Source organism: Pangasianodon hypophthalmus, chromosome 23 (assembly GCF_027358585.1).
Source record: "Pangasianodon hypophthalmus isolate fPanHyp1 chromosome 23, fPanHyp1.pri, whole genome shotgun sequence".
Lineage (NCBI taxonomy): Eukaryota > Metazoa > Chordata > Actinopteri > Siluriformes > Pangasiidae > Pangasianodon > Pangasianodon hypophthalmus.
In genome coordinates this window covers 3,823,560-3,843,531 of record NC_069732.1, presented here as the reverse complement: position 1 = coordinate 3,843,531, position 19,972 = coordinate 3,823,560, and the positions used below count along the sequence as shown (strand labels likewise).

At 39.5% G+C, this 19,972-nt stretch overlaps 1 protein-coding gene across 2 annotated transcripts in view; it reads right to left on the bottom strand.

Annotated features, from left to right (window-relative positions):
• The window catches only part of LOC113546282 (potassium channel subfamily T member 2), a 104,819-nt gene that overhangs the window by 69,472 nt on the left and 15,375 nt on the right, over positions 1 to 19,972 (bottom strand). The window contains exons 1-6 of one of the 2 annotated variants that reach the window (XM_053228660.1): positions 5,613 to 5,692; positions 5,375 to 5,447; positions 5,164 to 5,263; positions 3,792 to 3,845; positions 1,823 to 1,871; positions 1,437 to 1,496 (exon numbers count right to left, since the gene is read on the bottom strand). In XM_053228660.1, the coding sequence (XP_053084635.1) occupies positions 1,437 to 1,463 (27 nt within the window). In that variant the 5' untranslated portion in view covers positions 1,464 to 1,496; positions 1,823 to 1,871; positions 3,792 to 3,845; ... (1 more) ...; positions 5,375 to 5,447; positions 5,613 to 5,692. Of the gene's footprint in view, positions 1 to 1,436; positions 1,497 to 1,822; positions 1,872 to 3,791; positions 3,846 to 5,163; positions 5,264 to 5,374; positions 5,448 to 5,612; positions 5,693 to 19,972 lie in introns of those variants that run through there. The other variant, XM_026946051.3, reaches the window with a different exon arrangement.

The window sequence follows — 19,972 nt, the reverse complement described above, 5'->3', positions numbered from 1 at the left end:
CAAGGTATTGGGCTGGAATCTCTTTGCACTTAGAAGATTATGTTGTACATTGAAAATGTGCACCATCAGCCCATCAATAAACCTAAAAATGAAGAGCTGAAAAGAGTCTGGATACTTTTTTCTCCCCATCAGATTCCAAGAAATCCTACAATTATCCCCACCTCCTGCAGTATGATCATATAAATTAATAGTTCCAACTGAGAAGCCATATCTTGGAAAGTGGAGATGGACACACTATATTGCCAAATGTACATGGACACCTGACCAACACACTCTTATGTGGGCTGCCTCCAAAATTTTCCCACAAATTTGGAAGCACATAATTGTCTAGAATGTCTTTGTGTGATGTAGCATTAAGATTTCCCTTCACTGGAACTAAGGGGCCCAATCTTCTTCCAGCATGACAATGGTGAACTCAAGAACTTGAGTGGCCTGCACAGAGCTCTGATCTCAAACCTACAGAACATCTTTGAAATGAATTGGAAGGCAGACTCCATGCCAGGTCTTTGACTTGTGGCTGAATGGGCACAAATTCCCATAGCCATATTCCAAAATATAGTGGAAAGCCTTCCCAGAACAGTGGAGGCTGTTCTAGCAACAAAAGGAAGACAAACCCTGTCTATACAATATGATGTGAACAACCTCCAAGAGAGATCCGGCTAACCTAGGCTTCCCTGGTCATGTTTTAAACATACATTCTTGTTTGACCTTTCTTAAAGTGACCCTTCAGGTGACCGTTGGTACCTATGCAAGATACGATCCCAAGCACCACCACTTCACAGTGATACAATGAAGTCTATTCTTGGGCTCAATCACTGGTGAAACTGTGGTCAGTGACTCTTCTTTCCGGCTGACTCCAAGAGCAGCTCAGTCTCCTGATGTATGCCTCTGGGTCTTGGCACCAGGTTTTGTTTTGTTGTCATCTTTTCCACTTGTCTTGGGGACTCCATGTGAGCCAGGCTTCAAGAGTGTGTGGTTGATCCATGCTTGGCATCTTCTTATGGTTTCTTCCTCTACCAGCTGCAGTTTCTGATAGTGTTAGGGCATCTTTAGACAGGTGTAGATGAAGTTTTGAAGATGGTGCCATCAGCCAATCAGCATCGTTAGAAAGTCTTATTTCAGCATTTCTAGAATTTTGAGTCACATGCAATCTGTGACAATTGGTTAATGGATCTAATTATGTTCCCTGAAAGTGACACCGCCAAGGATGCTTACTTACTCATGGACAATACCTCAGAATGAACAGTGGTTAATGCTAACCACTCTCTCCAGATATTATAATACCTGAAATACCTCCATGAACCCAATTTAAGCGTTCAGAAATGACAAATTCTGCCCCTACCCAGGGAAATTCAGCTCTATAGTAAGCTTGTGATATAGTATGTGATAGTGTAGTAAAGCAAGCTTTCATGGTGTTGCACTTGTGTGTCTCTTACCTTGTAGCTCAGATACACAAGCAACATGGTTTCTGAAAAGCTGATGAAAGCCACAAGGACCTGGTGAGAGAGAAACCAAGGCAGAGAGAAAGAGAAAGAGAGAGAGAGATTAGGAAAGACACACAGTGTGGGAGGAAGCAGTGGGCAGGAATAAGAGTGCTTACTGTGAAATGTCTGGACCAAGTGGCCAAAAGCAGGATCAGTACAAAACGACAGTGACACACAGGTCTTGTGTCTGTTTCTATGTTGTGAAAGCTGTGTGCATTTATTTGTCCACATACATCTGTATTTGCCTCTTTTTGTGCCTGAGCTGGTGTGATATCTACACAATCTGCTCCGTGTGCGTGTGTATGTTTGAGTGTAAGAAAAAGGTTAATTGATCTGACCTGGAGAGCCCAAAGCGGAAGAGGTCTGTTCACCCAGATAATGAGGGACCTGGTGCCGAAAGAGGCCATTATTGGAGGAAACCGAGCAAGACACATAAAGAAAAAAGTAAAGACAAGGACATGAACCTCATCACACAGTTCACTGTTTCCAGACAGATTTAACACCACAGAAGTTTCAGAAACAGCAAAATTGCCTGAGTGCTGATTTTTTTGCTAAAGAAATACTCCAGCATGGAAAATAGCTATTATGCAGAAAATATGAAAGAAAAAGCTATCTGAGTGTGGCAATAACAAACATAGAAATTAGCTTATCTACAACAGAGATGCTAGAGCTAGCTAGCTAAAAACCTTGTGGCTAGATTTTAGATTTTTTTAGCAAATTTAATCACATATTTCAATCATCATATATTCAAGCTAAACCACAATCTCAATTAAGATATGACCGTGGTGTTAACGAATGAATAAGATTACAAAACTAATTTATCGAGGTAATAAAAATGTGAAGATCTTTAAATTGGGAAATGGTACAGTCCGTTGAAGTGGGGTTAGAAGGTTTAATTTGTGTACGTCTTTCTGACTTGGATGGGCAAATATATTTTTGTGTTTACTATACTACTTAAATTTGTTGAGCAGGTATAATTTTTTTAAAGAACCAGCACCCTAGACTAAAACAGATACCACCAACACTGGGCCTCATTTATCAAACTGGATTTGAACAAATTTATTCATAAATCGTTCGCAGGAACTTTTACACAAGAAATGTGGTATTCATGAAAATTCACTTAGGAAAAACATTTGTATATGCAGACGCACTAACGTGAACCTTGATTGATTTTGTGGGCGTGGCTAAATGTAATTCAGCTGTGCCATGAACACGCTTGGTAATTTATAGCTGATTGGAGTTTATCAATATGTTTACATGAGTATGAAGAAAATCAGTGCTACCAAAATGTATAAATCTGGCAGCAATTTAAGTTGTCATATTTACAGACAATGTTATGAAATGATGGATAAATGAGACCCAGTGAATTTAGTGTAATTAACTAATTCTCCATTTTGGATGTCTTTAAGTCGGGATCATGTGGCAAACAGGCACCAATCATGGGACGTCAGACGTCAATGATTTCAAATTATTTCCAGTTTCTTCAGTTGACACTACAATGTAAAAATGCATCAGTCACTGGAAAGTTTATGAAAGACTCATTTCTGCTACCATTCAGTCCAGACGGAAATGCAAAACAGAAAAAACTTGTGCTCATATGTATCCAAATCAGTGTGAAGTCAAAAAGCCATATTTGAGAATTATCACTTACAGTATAAGCCTTTAGTATCGGGGGGAAATATACTATAAATGTGAACAGAAAATGATTTCCCAAACACACTGCGCCAGCCGTAAACGATGAACGCACTCATTATTCAAAATGAACAGCTGTCTCATTTGGAGCAGGCGTAAATCAGCTCGGCGTTAATTTCGGCAAATAAATGGTGCTGTAACAGCACAACACACGAAAGCACAGCGTGAGAGACAGCTTGAAGGGTTGCGACCATGCGAGCACACATACTCACCCGGCTGCTTCCTCTTATTAAAACGCAGAGCACCAGGGACAACATCTTGTCTAAATATAACCTTTCATTATCGTATTCGGAGTCCCTGCTCTGCTCCTTTCCCCCGTCACTGTTTCCTGACGTCAATAAAATCAATACAGTAGCGCTGAGAGGAAACCGAGCTTTCCCGCTGTTCGGTTCAGATCATACACACTGCTCAGGGGTTGGGGAGCATGACATCGGCCTCATACTGATGTAATGAGAACGTATTATTATTGCTGCTCAGCGGCACACAGTCTGCCGGTCCTTTCAGGAGACGAAGAATGGGTCGATAGTGATTTTTTTCCCATCATTAAATGAAGATTGCTGATGTGTTCGACCGTTTTTTTTTTGTTTTTTTTTTAATTTCAGGTAACACACTTACCAGTCAAAGTGGCTTTTGTTCTGTGCAGAGGCATTCTGTCTGAGACAGCCAGGGCTGTTGGGAAACACACATACACACACAGACACACAGGTACAGACACACACACACACACACACAAACACAGATAAATGAAGAAAGGCCCAGCAGCTTGGGCTCGATACTGATATTTAAGCTCCTATAAATCATTCTCTGATCCCTCCATGGCTGCATCCTTGGTCCAACCATTTTTCCTCTCTTTCTCTGTTTGCTTGTACTCTTCTGTGCTGCTGATCCCTTGGGATCTTTTGATCTCGTGCTGATCTGCCCTCATGTTGCCATGCTCACACACCGCCACTGCTGCCTGTACGCTCTCTCTCTCTCTCTCTCTCTCTCTCTCTCTCCTTTCTTCTCACTCCCACCAGCTACCTGACTTCCCATTTTCACTCGGACCTCTCGTCACCTGCACCCGGCTTCATTCTCACTTTGTCACAAGTTTGTCAGAACTTTTCCAATTACCCTGACTTGCGGAAACCGACAGAATGAAAAGCATTCATTATGCTGACCTACAGTATGGGCTTTGTGAACTCCTACTGAAATAGTGCTTCATAATAGTTACAAAGCTAATGCACAAAAGGTAAAACTTAGTAAAAACAAAAAAAATTACACATTATTACAGTCTCAAACAGTCAACCTACAACAATAGTGTGGCAAAATATCATGCTGGTGTCAGTACTTATGCTACTTTAACTTAAACCATGGCACTGTTCAATTCTGAATTGTGATTTGGTTAGAAGTTGTTGATTAATTTTCTATAACAGCAACTCTGACAGTAGTGCAGCTGCAAACCACAGGTATATATTAATGTTCCACATAATCTAAGGCTAAAACATCAAAAATGTGTTGTTATTTAACAAAGAAAAACATATAATTGTTGATATGGTGAAGATTTCTGTAAGGAGATGTTTATTTAACGTTTATGGAAGGAGTCTCCAGTGTCAGCACTTTGTAACAGTCGGAGGTAAAGATGGAACTTTAAGTTTTCAGACACCTTCAAGACAGAGGAGTTTACGCTTTGTGGTTTATCTGTAACATGACAAGCTGCGTTTTATTTTCTTTTGTCTTTTTAATGTAAAAAGTGAGCAAAAAGAGAGGCTGGTGTGGGACCGACTGCTTACATTAAATGTAACTATAAATGGATAAGAAGTATGACGTGTTTGGCAATTACTGTGGTTTAAGAGGAATACAAGACATTGGGACAGGCTTTTATAGGAATAAAATCAACTTTGAGGTAACTGTACCTAGCATGTGTCATCACGTTATATTCCTTATTTATTATTCCTTATCTATGCTGATTTAACACACACAATCTCAATCATTTGCGAGTCTCTCTCACCAGTCCCTCTGCTCACGTGGGTCATCCAGTAGCACTCGGACAATGTAAAGCAGGCAGCTCACCACCTTTAGGAAGAAGTTGAAGAGGCGCACTCTCAGACCTGCGGCGACAGATAGAGATGCTCTTCAGATCGGTGCAACTTGATTTAAAAAAAAACAAAAAAACAAAAAAACCCAGACTAACAACAACAGAGTTCCAGACGTGTACTTACAACCGAGTGCAGCACATCAAACAGCCACAAGAGCGACTGACACAGCCAAGAGGTTAGCCACTGATACAGCTCACTGCACTCCACAAAACAAAGGACCAAAACAGAACACCAGACTCAGAGCACAGGAAAAAAAATGACAAAGGCAGAAACGAAAAACACCAGAAGCAGCAGCAGCTCAGATTACGGCATGAGCAACGGGCGACGATGAGCAGATTGTCTGACAGCATGGAGAACTCACTGGATCTCTGGTTTTTGATGAAGAAGAGCTTCAGGCGTTCCTTAAATGTGTTCTCATTCACATAAAACTCGACCTGAACTCTGGGAAAAACAGAAGACAGAAAGAAAGGAAGAGAATAATGAGGTATATGAACATGAATAAAAAATAACTTGCATGTGTCTGGGTGAAACGGCTATTACGATAATATGACAAGGCATAAATTAGAGCAAAATGCAGACCTCTGTGTGTGTGTCTGTGTGTGTGTGTGTGTGTGTGTGTGTGTGTGTGTGTGTGTGTGCGCGTAGGTGTACGGGGTAAAGGCTAATGACTCTGAGAGGAAATGATGTCCTCTTTGCTTTTGGCACATACAGGCCTCGTTGTTTTCTGCCAGTTAAACACGGAGGAATAACAATCCTTCCGATTCTCCGACCTCCAGCAGAGCCGGTGATTGCTGCCTTCGCTCTGTTCCCCATGATCCTTCACTGCTCTGGGACCTGGATTAGCACACCTCCACCGGAGATAATAGTGTGGTGCAGGGTGATGTGTGCATGCACACAGCAACACACAGCGCACACCGACACAGCAAGTGCGAGGACATATTTAGAGCTTGTTTTTGAGCGGTTTATTCCCAACATCCTCTTGCTCCTGTCTGCCCGCTGACCCAGCATCTCTGCTTTTTAATTCTATAGACAGCTAGAGGACCAAAAGGAACTGCAGCAGCAGCAACAACAATAACAACAACAGCAACAATAATCTCTGTCTATACAGCACATTTTGTACAGTGGAGCAGCTCCAAGTGCTTTACAGGAAGAAAAGAAAACAAATGCAGCTAAAAATCAACTATTTTAAAAATGTGAAAAATAAAAACAGAAATATATATAGAACAATTAAACAAAGAGCGTACATAAGGAAGTACATAAGGAAGCAATAAGTAAGTAAATAAATAACGGGGAAAAAATTAATACCTGAAACCTAGATTAAATATGATTGAGTCTAGGCCACATATGATACAAATAATATTTGTAATGTGGGTCAAAAATGGCCCAAATACAATTAATACTTGTGCAGCATTTACATTTTAAGCCAAAAATGGCCCAGCTATAAACGTGATCTCGTCAAGACAACTCGAAAAAAAAAAGATCATACACAAAGCTAAATAAAAGACACATGATTTTAAAAAGTACAATCTTTGCAATTTTTCCATCTCATTTTTTAAGTAATGTAAAAATATGTACTATAATATGTATGCACATGCTAATCTATTCAGTTCCAAAAAAAAAAATGACAAGCGATCTCTAATCTCTAACCTCTAACTTCTGCCATTCACTTCTGATTCACTTCCTGACTCTCTTCTGTATAAACACTCAAAGAACATTCATTCATTGCGAAGTCTTGCCAACTGTTACAGGCTTGTTATTCTCCTGATCATTTACTCTGTTTGAGCCTGCTTCCTTGGCTTGTTTTCTGGATTATCCTCAGGCCTGTTTGCACCGTGATTTCCCATGTTCAATCTTCTGCCTTGTTACCGACTTTCATCCGGACTGAGATTTTTGTTTGTATGTATGAATTTTTGTATTAAAGAGCCTCTTCAAATGGATCCTGCTCGAGTCTGATATATTACAGGACTTTAACATTAATCCTGGATGGCAAAGGCACCTACAGGAAACAAGTGTTTCTTTTCTTTTAAAGCATTTCTTTTAAAACTGTGCTTTTGTGTGAATTAACAGCTGTAATAAACATTTCATTAATCCAGTTTGTGATCATTATTGTATGGATCAGACAGAAAAGGTCTGACTTTAGCTGTGTTAGCTCATTCTTATTTTCTAAATATCGAATTCATCATTCATTCATCTTCAGTAAGCATTTTATCCTGGTCAGAGTGGCGTGGATCCGGAGCCTATCCCGGGAACACTGGGCACAAGGTGGGAATATAGCCTGAATGGGACGCCAGTCCATCGTAGGTCACCATTCACAAACACACTCACACTTAGGAGCAATTTAGAGTTATCAATCCACCTACCTGCATGTTTTGTGAGATGGGAGGGAATTGGAGGAAAACACACTGGATAGAGATTAGGATGAACAATGGTGGAGTATTCCTTTTAAAGGACAAAAAAAATCATCTTTCCCATCACACGATAGCAGATGAAAGAGAAAAGCCGTATTAATTTTGCAGGAGCCTGTGACCCGCACATGATGATCAGCATGGACACATGCTCCCTAATCCCTACTCCCTTTAAGATCCCCTACACAAACATGTGGAAACATGTTGCTATGGTGACAGAGAGCATCCCTCACTCACTCATGGAAACACACACACAGACATACACAATAAAGGTTATTGTGTTAGTGAGACACTCATACATGCGTGCAGTTTTTACACAATGAGAGTTTTGGTCATCTTTTTATGGGGAATCATTTGAAAATGATTCAGTCGACTGAGAACAATGACTCAGGCAGGGATAGGAGCTTCATAACAGTACAATGTGTGTGTGTAAGATGGGAAACAAAAAAAAGAATGCCAAAAAAAGCATTCTTGACATGCATCAAAGTAAAAATCTGATTGGTATGCTAGCTGTGATGCGGCTGTGTTTTGCAGAATCCCTTCTGCCGAACGCTGGCATTACAGTCATTAACCTCAATCTGTAGCCTCATCATTACAACGCTAAATCATTTGTAGCTAATTAGCTGTGAGCGTAATTGTTCTTGGTCAGACAGCACAGGCAGTGCTAAAGCCGCTGAATAAACCTTTTAATTAAGCGCAGGGATCCCTGTCTGAAGCTCCCTGATGGAACTGGCTTGCTAATTACGAATAATTATGGTAATCAAATCTGGGATCAGGGCAACAAGTGGACCTGTGCGTCACGTGGTGGATTACAGAGCATCTTTGGCTCTGTGCCACCTGGAATCGGTAGAGCTGAGCGAAGGTAATCTATTTAGTCAGGGAAAGTGTGTTCGGTCATTTTTTTCTCAGTTCTAATTAGAAGTGTACCAGATGCAACAGAAAAGAGCTCGTCTTATCCTCCTGAGATCGCGAGTTCGACTCGGGATGATACAAAGCCATCTGTGTTCGGGAGCCAAGAGAGCAAAATGGAGGGGCATAGTTTCTCTCTCCTCTGTCAATCACAGTGACACTAGCCAATCATGGGCATCTGTGAGCTTATGTATGCAGAAGAGGGCAGATAGCCCAGCATTGAAAAGCAGTATAAAAACTGGAACTGGCAAATGATCAAATTAGGAGAAAAATGAGGTACCATGTTTAAACATCTCAGTCTAAATCAATACCTATGATTGGGTTTGAAATGAACTCTGAGCTCCAAAAGTGCCTATATTAGTACACTGTTGACATCCCCTTGTCACTCTGAAGTATAATTCACCTACCCAGATCTACTCAACATCTGTGCTCAAATGATCTCAACAACATTTGACTGCTAATTGGAAAGACGCAGATACAACCAAAGAAGGTACGAGTAGAGACAGAGCAAAGCTTTAAATACGATTGGAGCAGCATGTAACACTCAACTTAGTGGCTGTATTACTAAGTCATAAGTAAGTCCCATCTCTCAGTACAAAGCGTTTCACCTTGCTGGTTAAGACACAATGAGAAACTGACAGACTTGGGGCACTATGCTCTGTTAGTTATGAAGAAATGTGCATATGCAGTAGCTGGAATTTTTTATGTTATGTGAGCCAAAGGTTGTATATTGTTTACGCAACTTATGTCCAATTTTAACAGCAATTTCTACCCTCTGGTCTTGCAAGATTGGCAATAACTGCCCAGGAGTGTAGCCAAGATGGTCGCCAAGTGGACTAAAAGGAATTTAACACAATATCAATTTGGATCCTTGTTAACACATGTTCTTAGACAAGTTGGAATATTTAGTCAGTTGCTCATTGTAGTCAGTCATGTGTTAAGCAGATTCAAGCAACATTACTAATCATCACCTCATGACTGACTACTTTGTAGGCGACTGACTATGGCCGCTTTTTCAAGGACTTTTTTAAAATCCGTCAAAATCACATCCATGCATTGCTGGTATATAGTGGGTCTGTTTGCATTTGGAGATGGATATCAGGTGAAATTTATGTATTTTGTGCACACACATTGACAGTGTGCAGCGCCGAGGCTCACCGTGAGCTGCATTTAAATATTTTTAGTTCTGGATCGTATGGCTTTGAATGCGGACTGACAACCAGCATTGCCAACTCTTTTCAGGGGAAAGTAACTAATGTATTCTCAGAAAGTCCCTGGAAGTCTCTAGATGAAGTCATGGACTAATTTTTATATTCACTGAATCATCATTATCATTTGCATATCAAAACGTATTACATAAAGAAGGAAGCTTTTCTGAAGATGCTTCTCATGAAATGAAATGAATTCCTAGCTACGCCATTGGTCAAGCGCTGACACTGGCCCATTGCCAACTGCAAAAATATCAAAGCCCTAAGAAGGCTGAGGCTTCTGCAGAACGGCTGATGTAATAGACCTCATTAAGCCAATTCAGCTGATGAAATAAAATGATTATTCGCTACAGTTTATTGATTTTGTGATCACTGGCCTGCATTTGTGTATTGATTACAATGTCCTACTGACTGAAGTCTGTGTTTCTCCAACATAGTCTGCCAAAGCTTCAGACACTGTGGAGAAGATGCGTCTGTGCTGAATATCAATATCTCACTGCTGATTAATACGTGAGAAGGAGGAAGTCTGAAAACTTTCTGTCTCCTTTTGGTGCATATTGTCGAAGCGCCACATGAAATATACACACTGCAGCCACTGGTCCAATCGTTCCACCACTATCTCTCTTCTTCTCTGCCTCTTTTCACTGCTGACTTACACTCCCACCTCCTTCTGTTATACCAAAGTCCCTGTTGAGAGCCCTTCCACCCTCTCCGCTCAGCTGAGGGAAAGCCCTTTCGAGTGCCATTTTGCCTCTCCAGAGGAAGCTTTTCCACTTGAAGGTGCAGCGAGCATGGAGAACCAGCGTGGAATCGTCGGCCAATAAAAAGCCGAGCTGTGGAACAACCTTACAGCTGACGTGTTAGGTCTGGGTAGAGGCTAGCGGAACAGCACATTAGAAACACATTAAGATCATTAATTCAAAAAGGAAATGGGCACAAATGCACAGCAGAACACAAACCTCCTGACGGTAATGTCTGTCCGCCCACTCTGAGGTGACGGTCATGGGTAAAATTAGTTTTATAGATTCAATTTGTAAATACACTGCAGCCATTTAATGCTCAGGGTGACATTTACTTATAAAATAAATAATGATAATAAAAAATGTTTCTGGATTATAAAAATGATCAGGACAAATTGGTCAAGTAGGAGGTGTCAGAGACACACAGGAAGACAAAGAAACAAGGTTAAAATTCACTTGGCGTTCATGATACACAACATTTTCCCCAGCATTTGGAACATTTAAAGAACTTCCACTGCCGAGCTTTATCTTGTGTTCACAATCTCAATCAAGAGACTATTTAGTTTCAATTTAAAGTCTTATCCAGACTGGTATACATAATCGTTTCAGTATTTTTTGTCCTCTTGTGCACAAAAATTGTTTTTGAAAACGCTGACCTAACTGTGTGAACCTGCACATGCCATTTGCGGGTTTGCGTGTGTTATAAATGCTAGGCCCAGGTTGTTACTCTGTAACTTCATAATATGTTTGCATATTTTTTTCACTATGCTACTCCTGAATCCACCGCTCTGGTGATATGAACCGTACTGTGAACAGAGAGTTTCGATAAGACCCCCTGCTAGCCTGACAGCCATAAAATAAGGAATTAAGTATGGCTAGCAGGTTAAAGTAAAACCAAGGGGCTGTCACTGGAGTAGCTAAACATAAATAGCTAGCTTGGTAGTGCTAATATAACCCTGTGTGTATATATGTAATAATGTTAAATATTAAATAGAATCTGATTAGAATCTGTAGGTTCATGCCAATCCATGGGGCTTTCCTATTAGATGCCATTATATGGGACTGCATGAAAATTCCTGGTAATTCATCTTAGCTTGCCATGGAAGACATCTAAAGCCCAGATTGTCTTTGAAACACATGGCACTACAATAATATCCTCCTAAAATCCACAGGATGACATAAAACTTCCAAGAAATTCCCATTTCCCATTCTCAATTAAAACCTGAACTTATATCATGAGTTGCAAGTTCTGCACATGTATAATGTAAATTTCACATTAACTCAAAAAAAAAAAATAAATCCATAAGAAAATCCAGCTGGATTGCGAGATAACTATAACGTATTATGAACTTCCATTAAAATCCCATAGTCAATTAACAACAGGATTGGAAATTTGCCATATGGATATGTATTGAGTAAGCCGAGAGGCATTACTGAATTAGCAGTATATTATCTACATAACATTACAGGTGGCTAGCACAAAACTGTAAACAAGATGAGCTTTTGTAAAGATGATAGCCATTTTAGATTAAAAATAGCAAATTTGAATTGAATTTGAATCTTCTTAATTGTGTACAAATGGCAAACTAGCTAGCTGGTTAAGAATAGCTAGTCACTGAACTACTGCTCTCATTCCAGAAATACGTCACACCAGGAACGCACCCATAATTGCCCATGCACTGTTCCACCCGGCTCGCAAGACGGACATCCGGCTTGTGCTTCAGTGCTGGATTTCTTCATAGCAAGAGACAAGAACGTCAGATTTTTTGTGTGTACTGGGGAAAATAACCATCGTTTTTACACTATTTTTAAATTACTGAAATGAATATAGCACATGATCGAGTTCTCAGATAATCACACACACTCCAGAAAGAAGTAGAATTTACCTTGAAAATAGAAATTGCTATTTTTGGAATGAAATACAGAATATAGCGTCGGATACTAGCAGTTTTAGCTTCCGTGTTTTTTTCTTGCAGGACAGGACACAAAGCTAGTGAATGATACAGTTTAATAATATAATGTGGAATTTGTTTCATTACCCAGTTGCCAAGGTGCTCGAGGTTCCAAAATGTAGAACTTGATAAATTTATTGTTATGAATGAAATATCAGAATACATTAAAACTTCATAGTTAAAAGTTAAAACAGATTTTTAGTCATTAACATATTGTACCCTGTTTTTAATTCATCAGTATACTGAGACACCTGCATGTGAGAAGCATCTATGGTTCCATGCATTTGTTGTATTTGTTTGTCACTGGCTGTTTTTTTTAAATGTGAGATATAAAAACAGTTGTTGCCATTTAGTAATGTTAAATTATTTTTAACTTGTTTATTTAAGATGAAATCTTGTTTTTATGACTTTGACCAGTTGTAATTATTTATTTATGCAGTGTGAGCATTTTTTATTCACATATATGTTTTATTTAAACTAACAGCTGTAGGTTGTGTTTACTTTTATTTACTTCTACACTTTGTTTAATCTTAATGGATTTTGTTATTTATTATAATTTTATTTTCCACTTCTAAATTTTGCTGCCAAGTATGAGTTTAAATATTTTTAATTTTAAAATTTTTAAAATATTTTCACTTTTAGTTTTTATGAGACACTAGTCTCAGTAAGGATTCCCTACTTAATAATAAATAAATTATAAATAATTAAAACACCAGCCGCACGACTTCATGGGGAGCCAAACCAGAAATCAAAGCAGAAATCCCTGTCTTAAAAAAAAAAAAAAAAATGAATAGGTCCAATTATCGTGTGGTGAAGTAGCTCTGAGAGTCTAATGGCACCTATAGATAATCAGACATCATTGTATACATCAGTGGCTTGTGTATAATTTGACATCATATCTCCCTCAAACAGGGGATTTAATCACTATTAGACCCTCTTTATAACACTTAAGGTCTCATTTAGAATGCACTGTCCTATGCGGGTGGAAAGCTCTTTTATAAATAACGTGCCTGAAAGCCTGTATAGAGGTGATGAAAAAGAACATTTGAGCAGATAAGAGCGAGAGGGTGCATTTAGTTGTCAATTCGCGATAGTGAAGTTATTCTCAGCTTTCAAGTGTGCTGTTATTCTTTAAATGAGCGGTGCTCTCACAAACCCCATTAGACATCAATGAGCACAAATGTCTTATTTGTGAAATAGACCACAGCCCACGATGAACTGCTAAAGTGCATGAGAGCGTAGGAAAAAAAAAATTACGTGTGAGGCATAAATAATAAAGACATGAACACTAGGGTGGTGGATCTCTAAGCACTTCACAACTCGAATTCAATTCAGGATAGCATGAAGAGATTATAAATATATTCTCTATGCCTCCTGGTTTTTGATTCTCTATAGCTCCTTTATTGTTTATTCCAGTGTAGTCAACTATCACGAACATAACAAGGCTTTCCATAGACAAATATTTAAAGCTACAGTGAAGTAAAAATAAAAAATAATAATAATTAAAAACAAAAAAAGATTATAAGGTCAGGGGAGCAAAAACTATTGTATAATGTGATGTTCCTGAGCCGCTCTGAGTCGCTGAATCTGAACTGTAACACACTGTTTCTCAACCTTGGGGCTGGCGATATTTAACAACTGTTATTTATAATGTAGTTATATGCATATAAACTTGATTTTTATGAAATATTTAATAATGATTATGTGGCCATACACAGTACATGTTTATAATATTTACAGATATTTACAGATATATTAAACCACTGCACGAAAACACAGAAACGCTCCACATCCCACACCGAAGCACACAGGCCAAGATACTTTTGGTACAAAATGGGCTTCACGCTCATGAAAACATCACGTAAAATGTAATACGTGAAAACCTGACTAAATCAGCCAGAGTTCCTGCTAGAAGCAGAATATAAGACTACATCACTCCTATCTTATCCACCCTGCATTGGCTGCCAATCAAATTTCGCAATGATTATAAAATACTACTATTGACCTATACAGCAGTGAATGGTCTTGCCGCGCAACACCTGAGCGAACTTTTGGCCTTTTATGATCCACCATGCCTACTTCACTCAAAAGGTGCAGGCTATTTGTTGGTACCTTGAATAGTGAAGGCTACAGCTGGGGGGCAGAGCTTTCTCTTACAAAGCCCCACAGTTAGGGAACAGCCTTCCAATTAGTGTTCAGGACTCAGACACAGTCTCAGTGTTTAAGTCTAGGCTGAAAACATATTTGTTTAGTCAAGCCTTTTGTGAACAGTTTTTTATTCGGTAAAGGAGCAGGTCTGGAGGGTTCACAGGCATGGAGTGTCGTGGTACACTGGGATATTTGGATGCTGTCACCCCACACTCTCACGCATTCACTCAGGTTTGTTGACGGTGGAGTGGCTGGCCGCTTTATGTCCCAGGGCTCCCTCATGTCTGTGTTACCTTGTGGCTCTCCCTTTTAGTTATGCTGTCACAGCTAGTCTTACCGGAGTCCCTGCTTGCACTCTGCATGCAAAGTACATATTCTTTAACCATTACATGACATTTAGCATACCTAACCCTCTCTCTCTCTCTCTCTCTGTCGAGCTACACATGCTACTCCTGAAATGCCAGTGATCCGACCTCTTCTGCTCTCCGGACCTGCCTGATCCATTCTGATGTCCTACTTCTGGTTGGATTTCTCATCACTTGGAAATCACTCGCTGCTGCTGGGGATGGCCTCCAACACGGACAGCCTGAAGTTACATGAGATTACTGTGGATGGTGCCACTTAGAAACCATAAAAATGGCTTCGGATTTCAATTGATACAAACAGTTTTGCCACGATGGCTTAGGACTACAATTGCTTTGATAGCTTTAGGAAACATTTTTGCACTCAAGTCTCCATCAGTGAACAGCTGATAACGTCAACAAAATAGACCTCATGTGTAAACTATAATAAACTTTCGTGGTTACACAGTTTCACTCATTGACCATAAAGTATATAGTTTAGAAGTGAATTATTATCCAGTGTCACCCAGATGAGGATGGATTCCCTTCTGAGTCTGGTTCCTCTCAAGGTTTCTTCCTCATATCGTCCCAGGGAGTTTTTCCTTGCCACCGTCACCTCTGGCTCGCTCATTAGGGATAAATTCATAAATTTAAAATTTATATCCTAAATTTATATATTTCCGTTTTGTGACAATGTCCATTGTTAAAAGCTCGACAAATAATAATTCAATTCAATTGTATTTATGTTTTTGTTATTATATTTTGTTTTATATGCTACTGTTTATTTGTTCTCTAATTTGGTTGGAAGTTAATGAATGAAAGATGATCATTAATTCAGTCCATTGACGAATTTGTATCTTTAGCCAGTTACTTATGATAATAGGACATGTTAGTAAGCTTTATAGTATTTTTGCATTTCAAACTCAGTTATATTGAATGATAGTGAGTGATGCGAGCCCTCCGCCTGAGCTGTATCTTTTTATTCCCTAATCAGTGTTTTAGCTAGCATGCTAACACTATCCAGTTCGTACCAAATGTTTTTGGCAGGCCTGAGGACAAAAAAACAGATTAAATAATAAAACATAGAGATCACAGATCAGGTAAAGGGGAAAAAGACATTTGGAATGATTGTTCCCTACACTATATTTCAGCCAGATAGCTAACGAGGTAGCTGCACCTATCAGCCCCGGAGATGCACAGAGCGTCCAGGAAAGCATGAAGTGACCCTTTCCCCTTTAACCAGAGCGTATATTATAACAAGCTAGCTAATGTTAGGTCTAATTCAATCTGTTTATGATAATGAAGAATGAGCAGAGTTACACTGCGGTATCGGCGATGCACTGGATCAGACAGTCACACAGAGAGTTAACCAGCTGAGTGGAGCTAAAAGATAAGCTGTCACTAAGAGGTTTGGCGCTTTCATCTGGTACTCAGTGACTGTGACAGTCACAGTGATGTGCACAATAAAATTATTTTATTCTCAGAACATTCCTGTAATACTGAGCAATCGTGAGTCAGGAACACTCTGGCTGCATCCCAAACAATGCCATTAGTGTCACTATAATTTAGGCATACTATTTAGTGTGCATCGTGTGGATTGGGGTGCAGTCTTGTATTCTCTCTGAATGTGCATTACTTGACACTCTCAGTCATGAGATTTATCTGTGTGGGGGAGGAAGAGCGAAGCACAACCCGCTTTACAAAATGTTCTTTGGCAAGATGCTTGCAATAGCATTTTTTTTTTTAACCAGAGAGAGTGAAATCTTACAACATCTCCCCAAATCTTACATCTTGTAGCTTTTAAAGGAACCCTCCACCCTGAAACACATTAAATATGTTTATAGTGAACACATTTTTATGATGTGTTTGTCTATTCTGGTGCTAATTTGTTGGTTGGTGTGTATTTTCATTACTCCTGTAAGAAGTTAGCGGTTGTGTTGCTCGCTGATGACACAGGGGGTCACTGTTATTGCTAGCTCAGTTACAATGACATTTAATAGGAGAAAAAATTTCACCAGCCTCAGTCATAGGGGATAACAGTCAGGTTTTGCTGTTAGCTCCTAAAAATAGAAGAGCAAGAACTTCGTTTCTCACTATTTTCCAGCCATTTTATTAACATTATGTTAATGAGAAAGCCAACAAAGAAGTCCCAGAATGCAATGCAGCTATACAAAACTCGGCTACGTTAGCGATCTATAAGATGACGAGCGTGGTGGTGTTGACTAATGGACTAAAGCGCCGCTGCATCGCACTCTTCATAGAGATGAAGCGAGGGCTAAATCCCACTGCACCACTGTCAAAAAAACAAACTAACAAAAAACAAAAAAAACAAAGAATTTGTCCTAAATATGAGTAATCCATTATGTTATACGCTATGTAGTGAGCATATATACTGGACAGAAAACCATCCGGGAAACATAAATATCAGCAACGAGAAAATATTACTGTTGATAAATAATAAAAAGTGTGATACTGTTTCTGTGATACTGCTAATGTTTGCTCTGTCTGTATGTATTTGATTGCTAAATCTTTTAAATAATTAGAAAATTGCTAGAGGGGCACAGTGGCTTAGTGGTTAACTGGGTTAATTGGGGGTTAATTGGGGGTTAATTGGGGGTTCAATTCCTGCCTCCGTCCTGTGTGCGTGGAGTTTGCATATTCTCCCTGTGCTTTCAGGGTTTCCTCGATACTCCGGTTTCCTCCCCAGTCCAAAAACATGTATTGTAGGCTGATTGGCATCGCTAAATTGTCTGTGGTGTGTGATCGTGCCCTGCAATGGATTAGCATCCAGGGTGTCCCCTGACTTGTCCCCTGGGATAGGCTCCAGGCTCCCCCATGACCCTGTGTAGGATAAACGGTACAGAAAATGGATGGAAAGGAAAAACTGTAATGTATTTCTTCAAGGAATTTGATATTTCATCTGGAATATTTGGCACTGTTGATATTCTTTCTTCAAAAGGAACATTTACGCATATTATGCCATATTAAACCCTGATTATGACATGCATCAGCACCGAACCGTTCAAGAGAGAATCAATTATTTTCCTCATCCCTAACACACACACACACACACACACACACACACCCCAGCTTATTTCTGTAAAAATCCAGAGAGTAAACATGCACACAGCTGATGAAAAAAATGAACAACTTCTAGCGCTGAAGAAGAGCTTACAAAAGGCTTAACCGAGGCGGGGGCGGTGTGACCCTGACCCAGAAACACAGCGCGGGTGATGAGGGAGGCTCGGCCAGCACAAGGGGCCTACCATTCTTTCAGCTGAAGAATACACTCCTTTAACACACTCCTTTAACACACTCCTTCCGTGGCCTGGAACCACACAATCGCTCCTTTCTTTGATGGAGCCACTTTACTGTTCCTCCCTCCATCTCTCAGCTGCGGGATGAGAAAGGGATGGACGGATTCTTCAGCCAGATGCTCAAAACAACACAACACTCTCAGGAATAAGGGAACTATACGGTACCTTTCCTTCTCACTGGGGTGGTACCATTAAGAGTTCACCTTATTGTACATTTAGTATTAGAGGTGCAATGTAATGACTGTGTCTGTATCTGAATCTGTATCTGTTTTGTGCTCCATATATTCATATATGATTACATTTAAACCTGAAGTGGGCGTGGCTTAAACTGGAAAGATGGGTTTGTACGTTTACTTGTTGGCTTCACTCTTTTGTTCTTTCTTCCGTTCATTTTTTTCCAGTTTGTTAGTTCTTTTGTGCTTACTTTCATTCTTTCTGTTTTGCTCTTTCTTTCATTCATTAGTTCCATCGGTCTTTCTTTTATTTGCTCTTTCCGTTTCTTTATTGTGTTTGTTTTTTCACTCACGTGTTCTTTGTTCCTTGTTTCTTTCTGTCATTCTTTCTTGCAGTCATTCCTTCATTCATATTTTACATTCATTCCTTTGCTCTTCATTTCTTTCATTCATTCTTTTGTTCATTTTTTCTTTTGCTCATTCTTTAATTCGTTCATATTTTTCATTCATTCATTCATTCACTCATTCTTTCTTTTGCATGTTCTTTCATTCATTCTTTCGTTTATATTTTTCGTTTATTTTTTGTTTATTCATTCGTTCATTCATTCCTTTGTTCTTTCTTTCTTTCTTTTCTTTGCGGACAACATTGAAAAAATAAAATAAAAAATTTAAACCACTGTGATCCTGACCAGACAGTTACTAAGGATGAACGAATGATTGCTGTAAATACATTGCACACCTCTATTCTCAACCAGACACCCTGTGAACCTTTCTGGCAAACTTTCTAAACCAAAAAACACACACACACACACACACACACACACACACACAGTAAATAGTGTGTCTCCTATTCGTATCTGTATATGTATCTGATTAGAACACTTTTATCAGTTCAATATGAATAATGTGTTAATATTCTGTTACAGCCCTATTTGTTATACATCTTTTCCTTAGAAAGCAGCACATCATCAAAATTTAAAGCTCTAAAAATTAATTATGGTCCACTTATGAACCTTAAATCATAAATATTAAAGGTACAAAAAGTTTTCCTTTAATGGTACCACCACAGTGAAAAGGAAAGTTACAGTTTAGCACTCTTTTTTCTAAAAGCGAACAGTGGGAAAAAAAAAAGAGGAGTGTGATGAATAACCGTACTCAAGTGTCCTTGTGTATCCAGGCATCGCCGCAAAAACTATCAGGTCATGTTCTGCCTTTCTCTCTCCGGAGTTGTAGAGCATGACTGATGATGGTGTTAGTCCCGGTCTTCTTCCGCCTCCTCACTCATTCCAGCTCAGCAAAATGAAAGGCATCATTTAACCAGAGGCGCGGTAAGTAAATGCACCCGGTGGCCTTTTACTCAAACCCCATCGCTATGACGGAGGAGAGATTAAATCTAGCTGCGTGCGAGACCCAACCGCTGTTGGCTGTCGACGTTCCAGATCATCGCTCACTCCTTGTAGGCTGATTTCTTCATGGCGCTCATCAGCCTTACAAAAAAGGGTTTAAGCAGCAGGTTAATTGGGTGGCA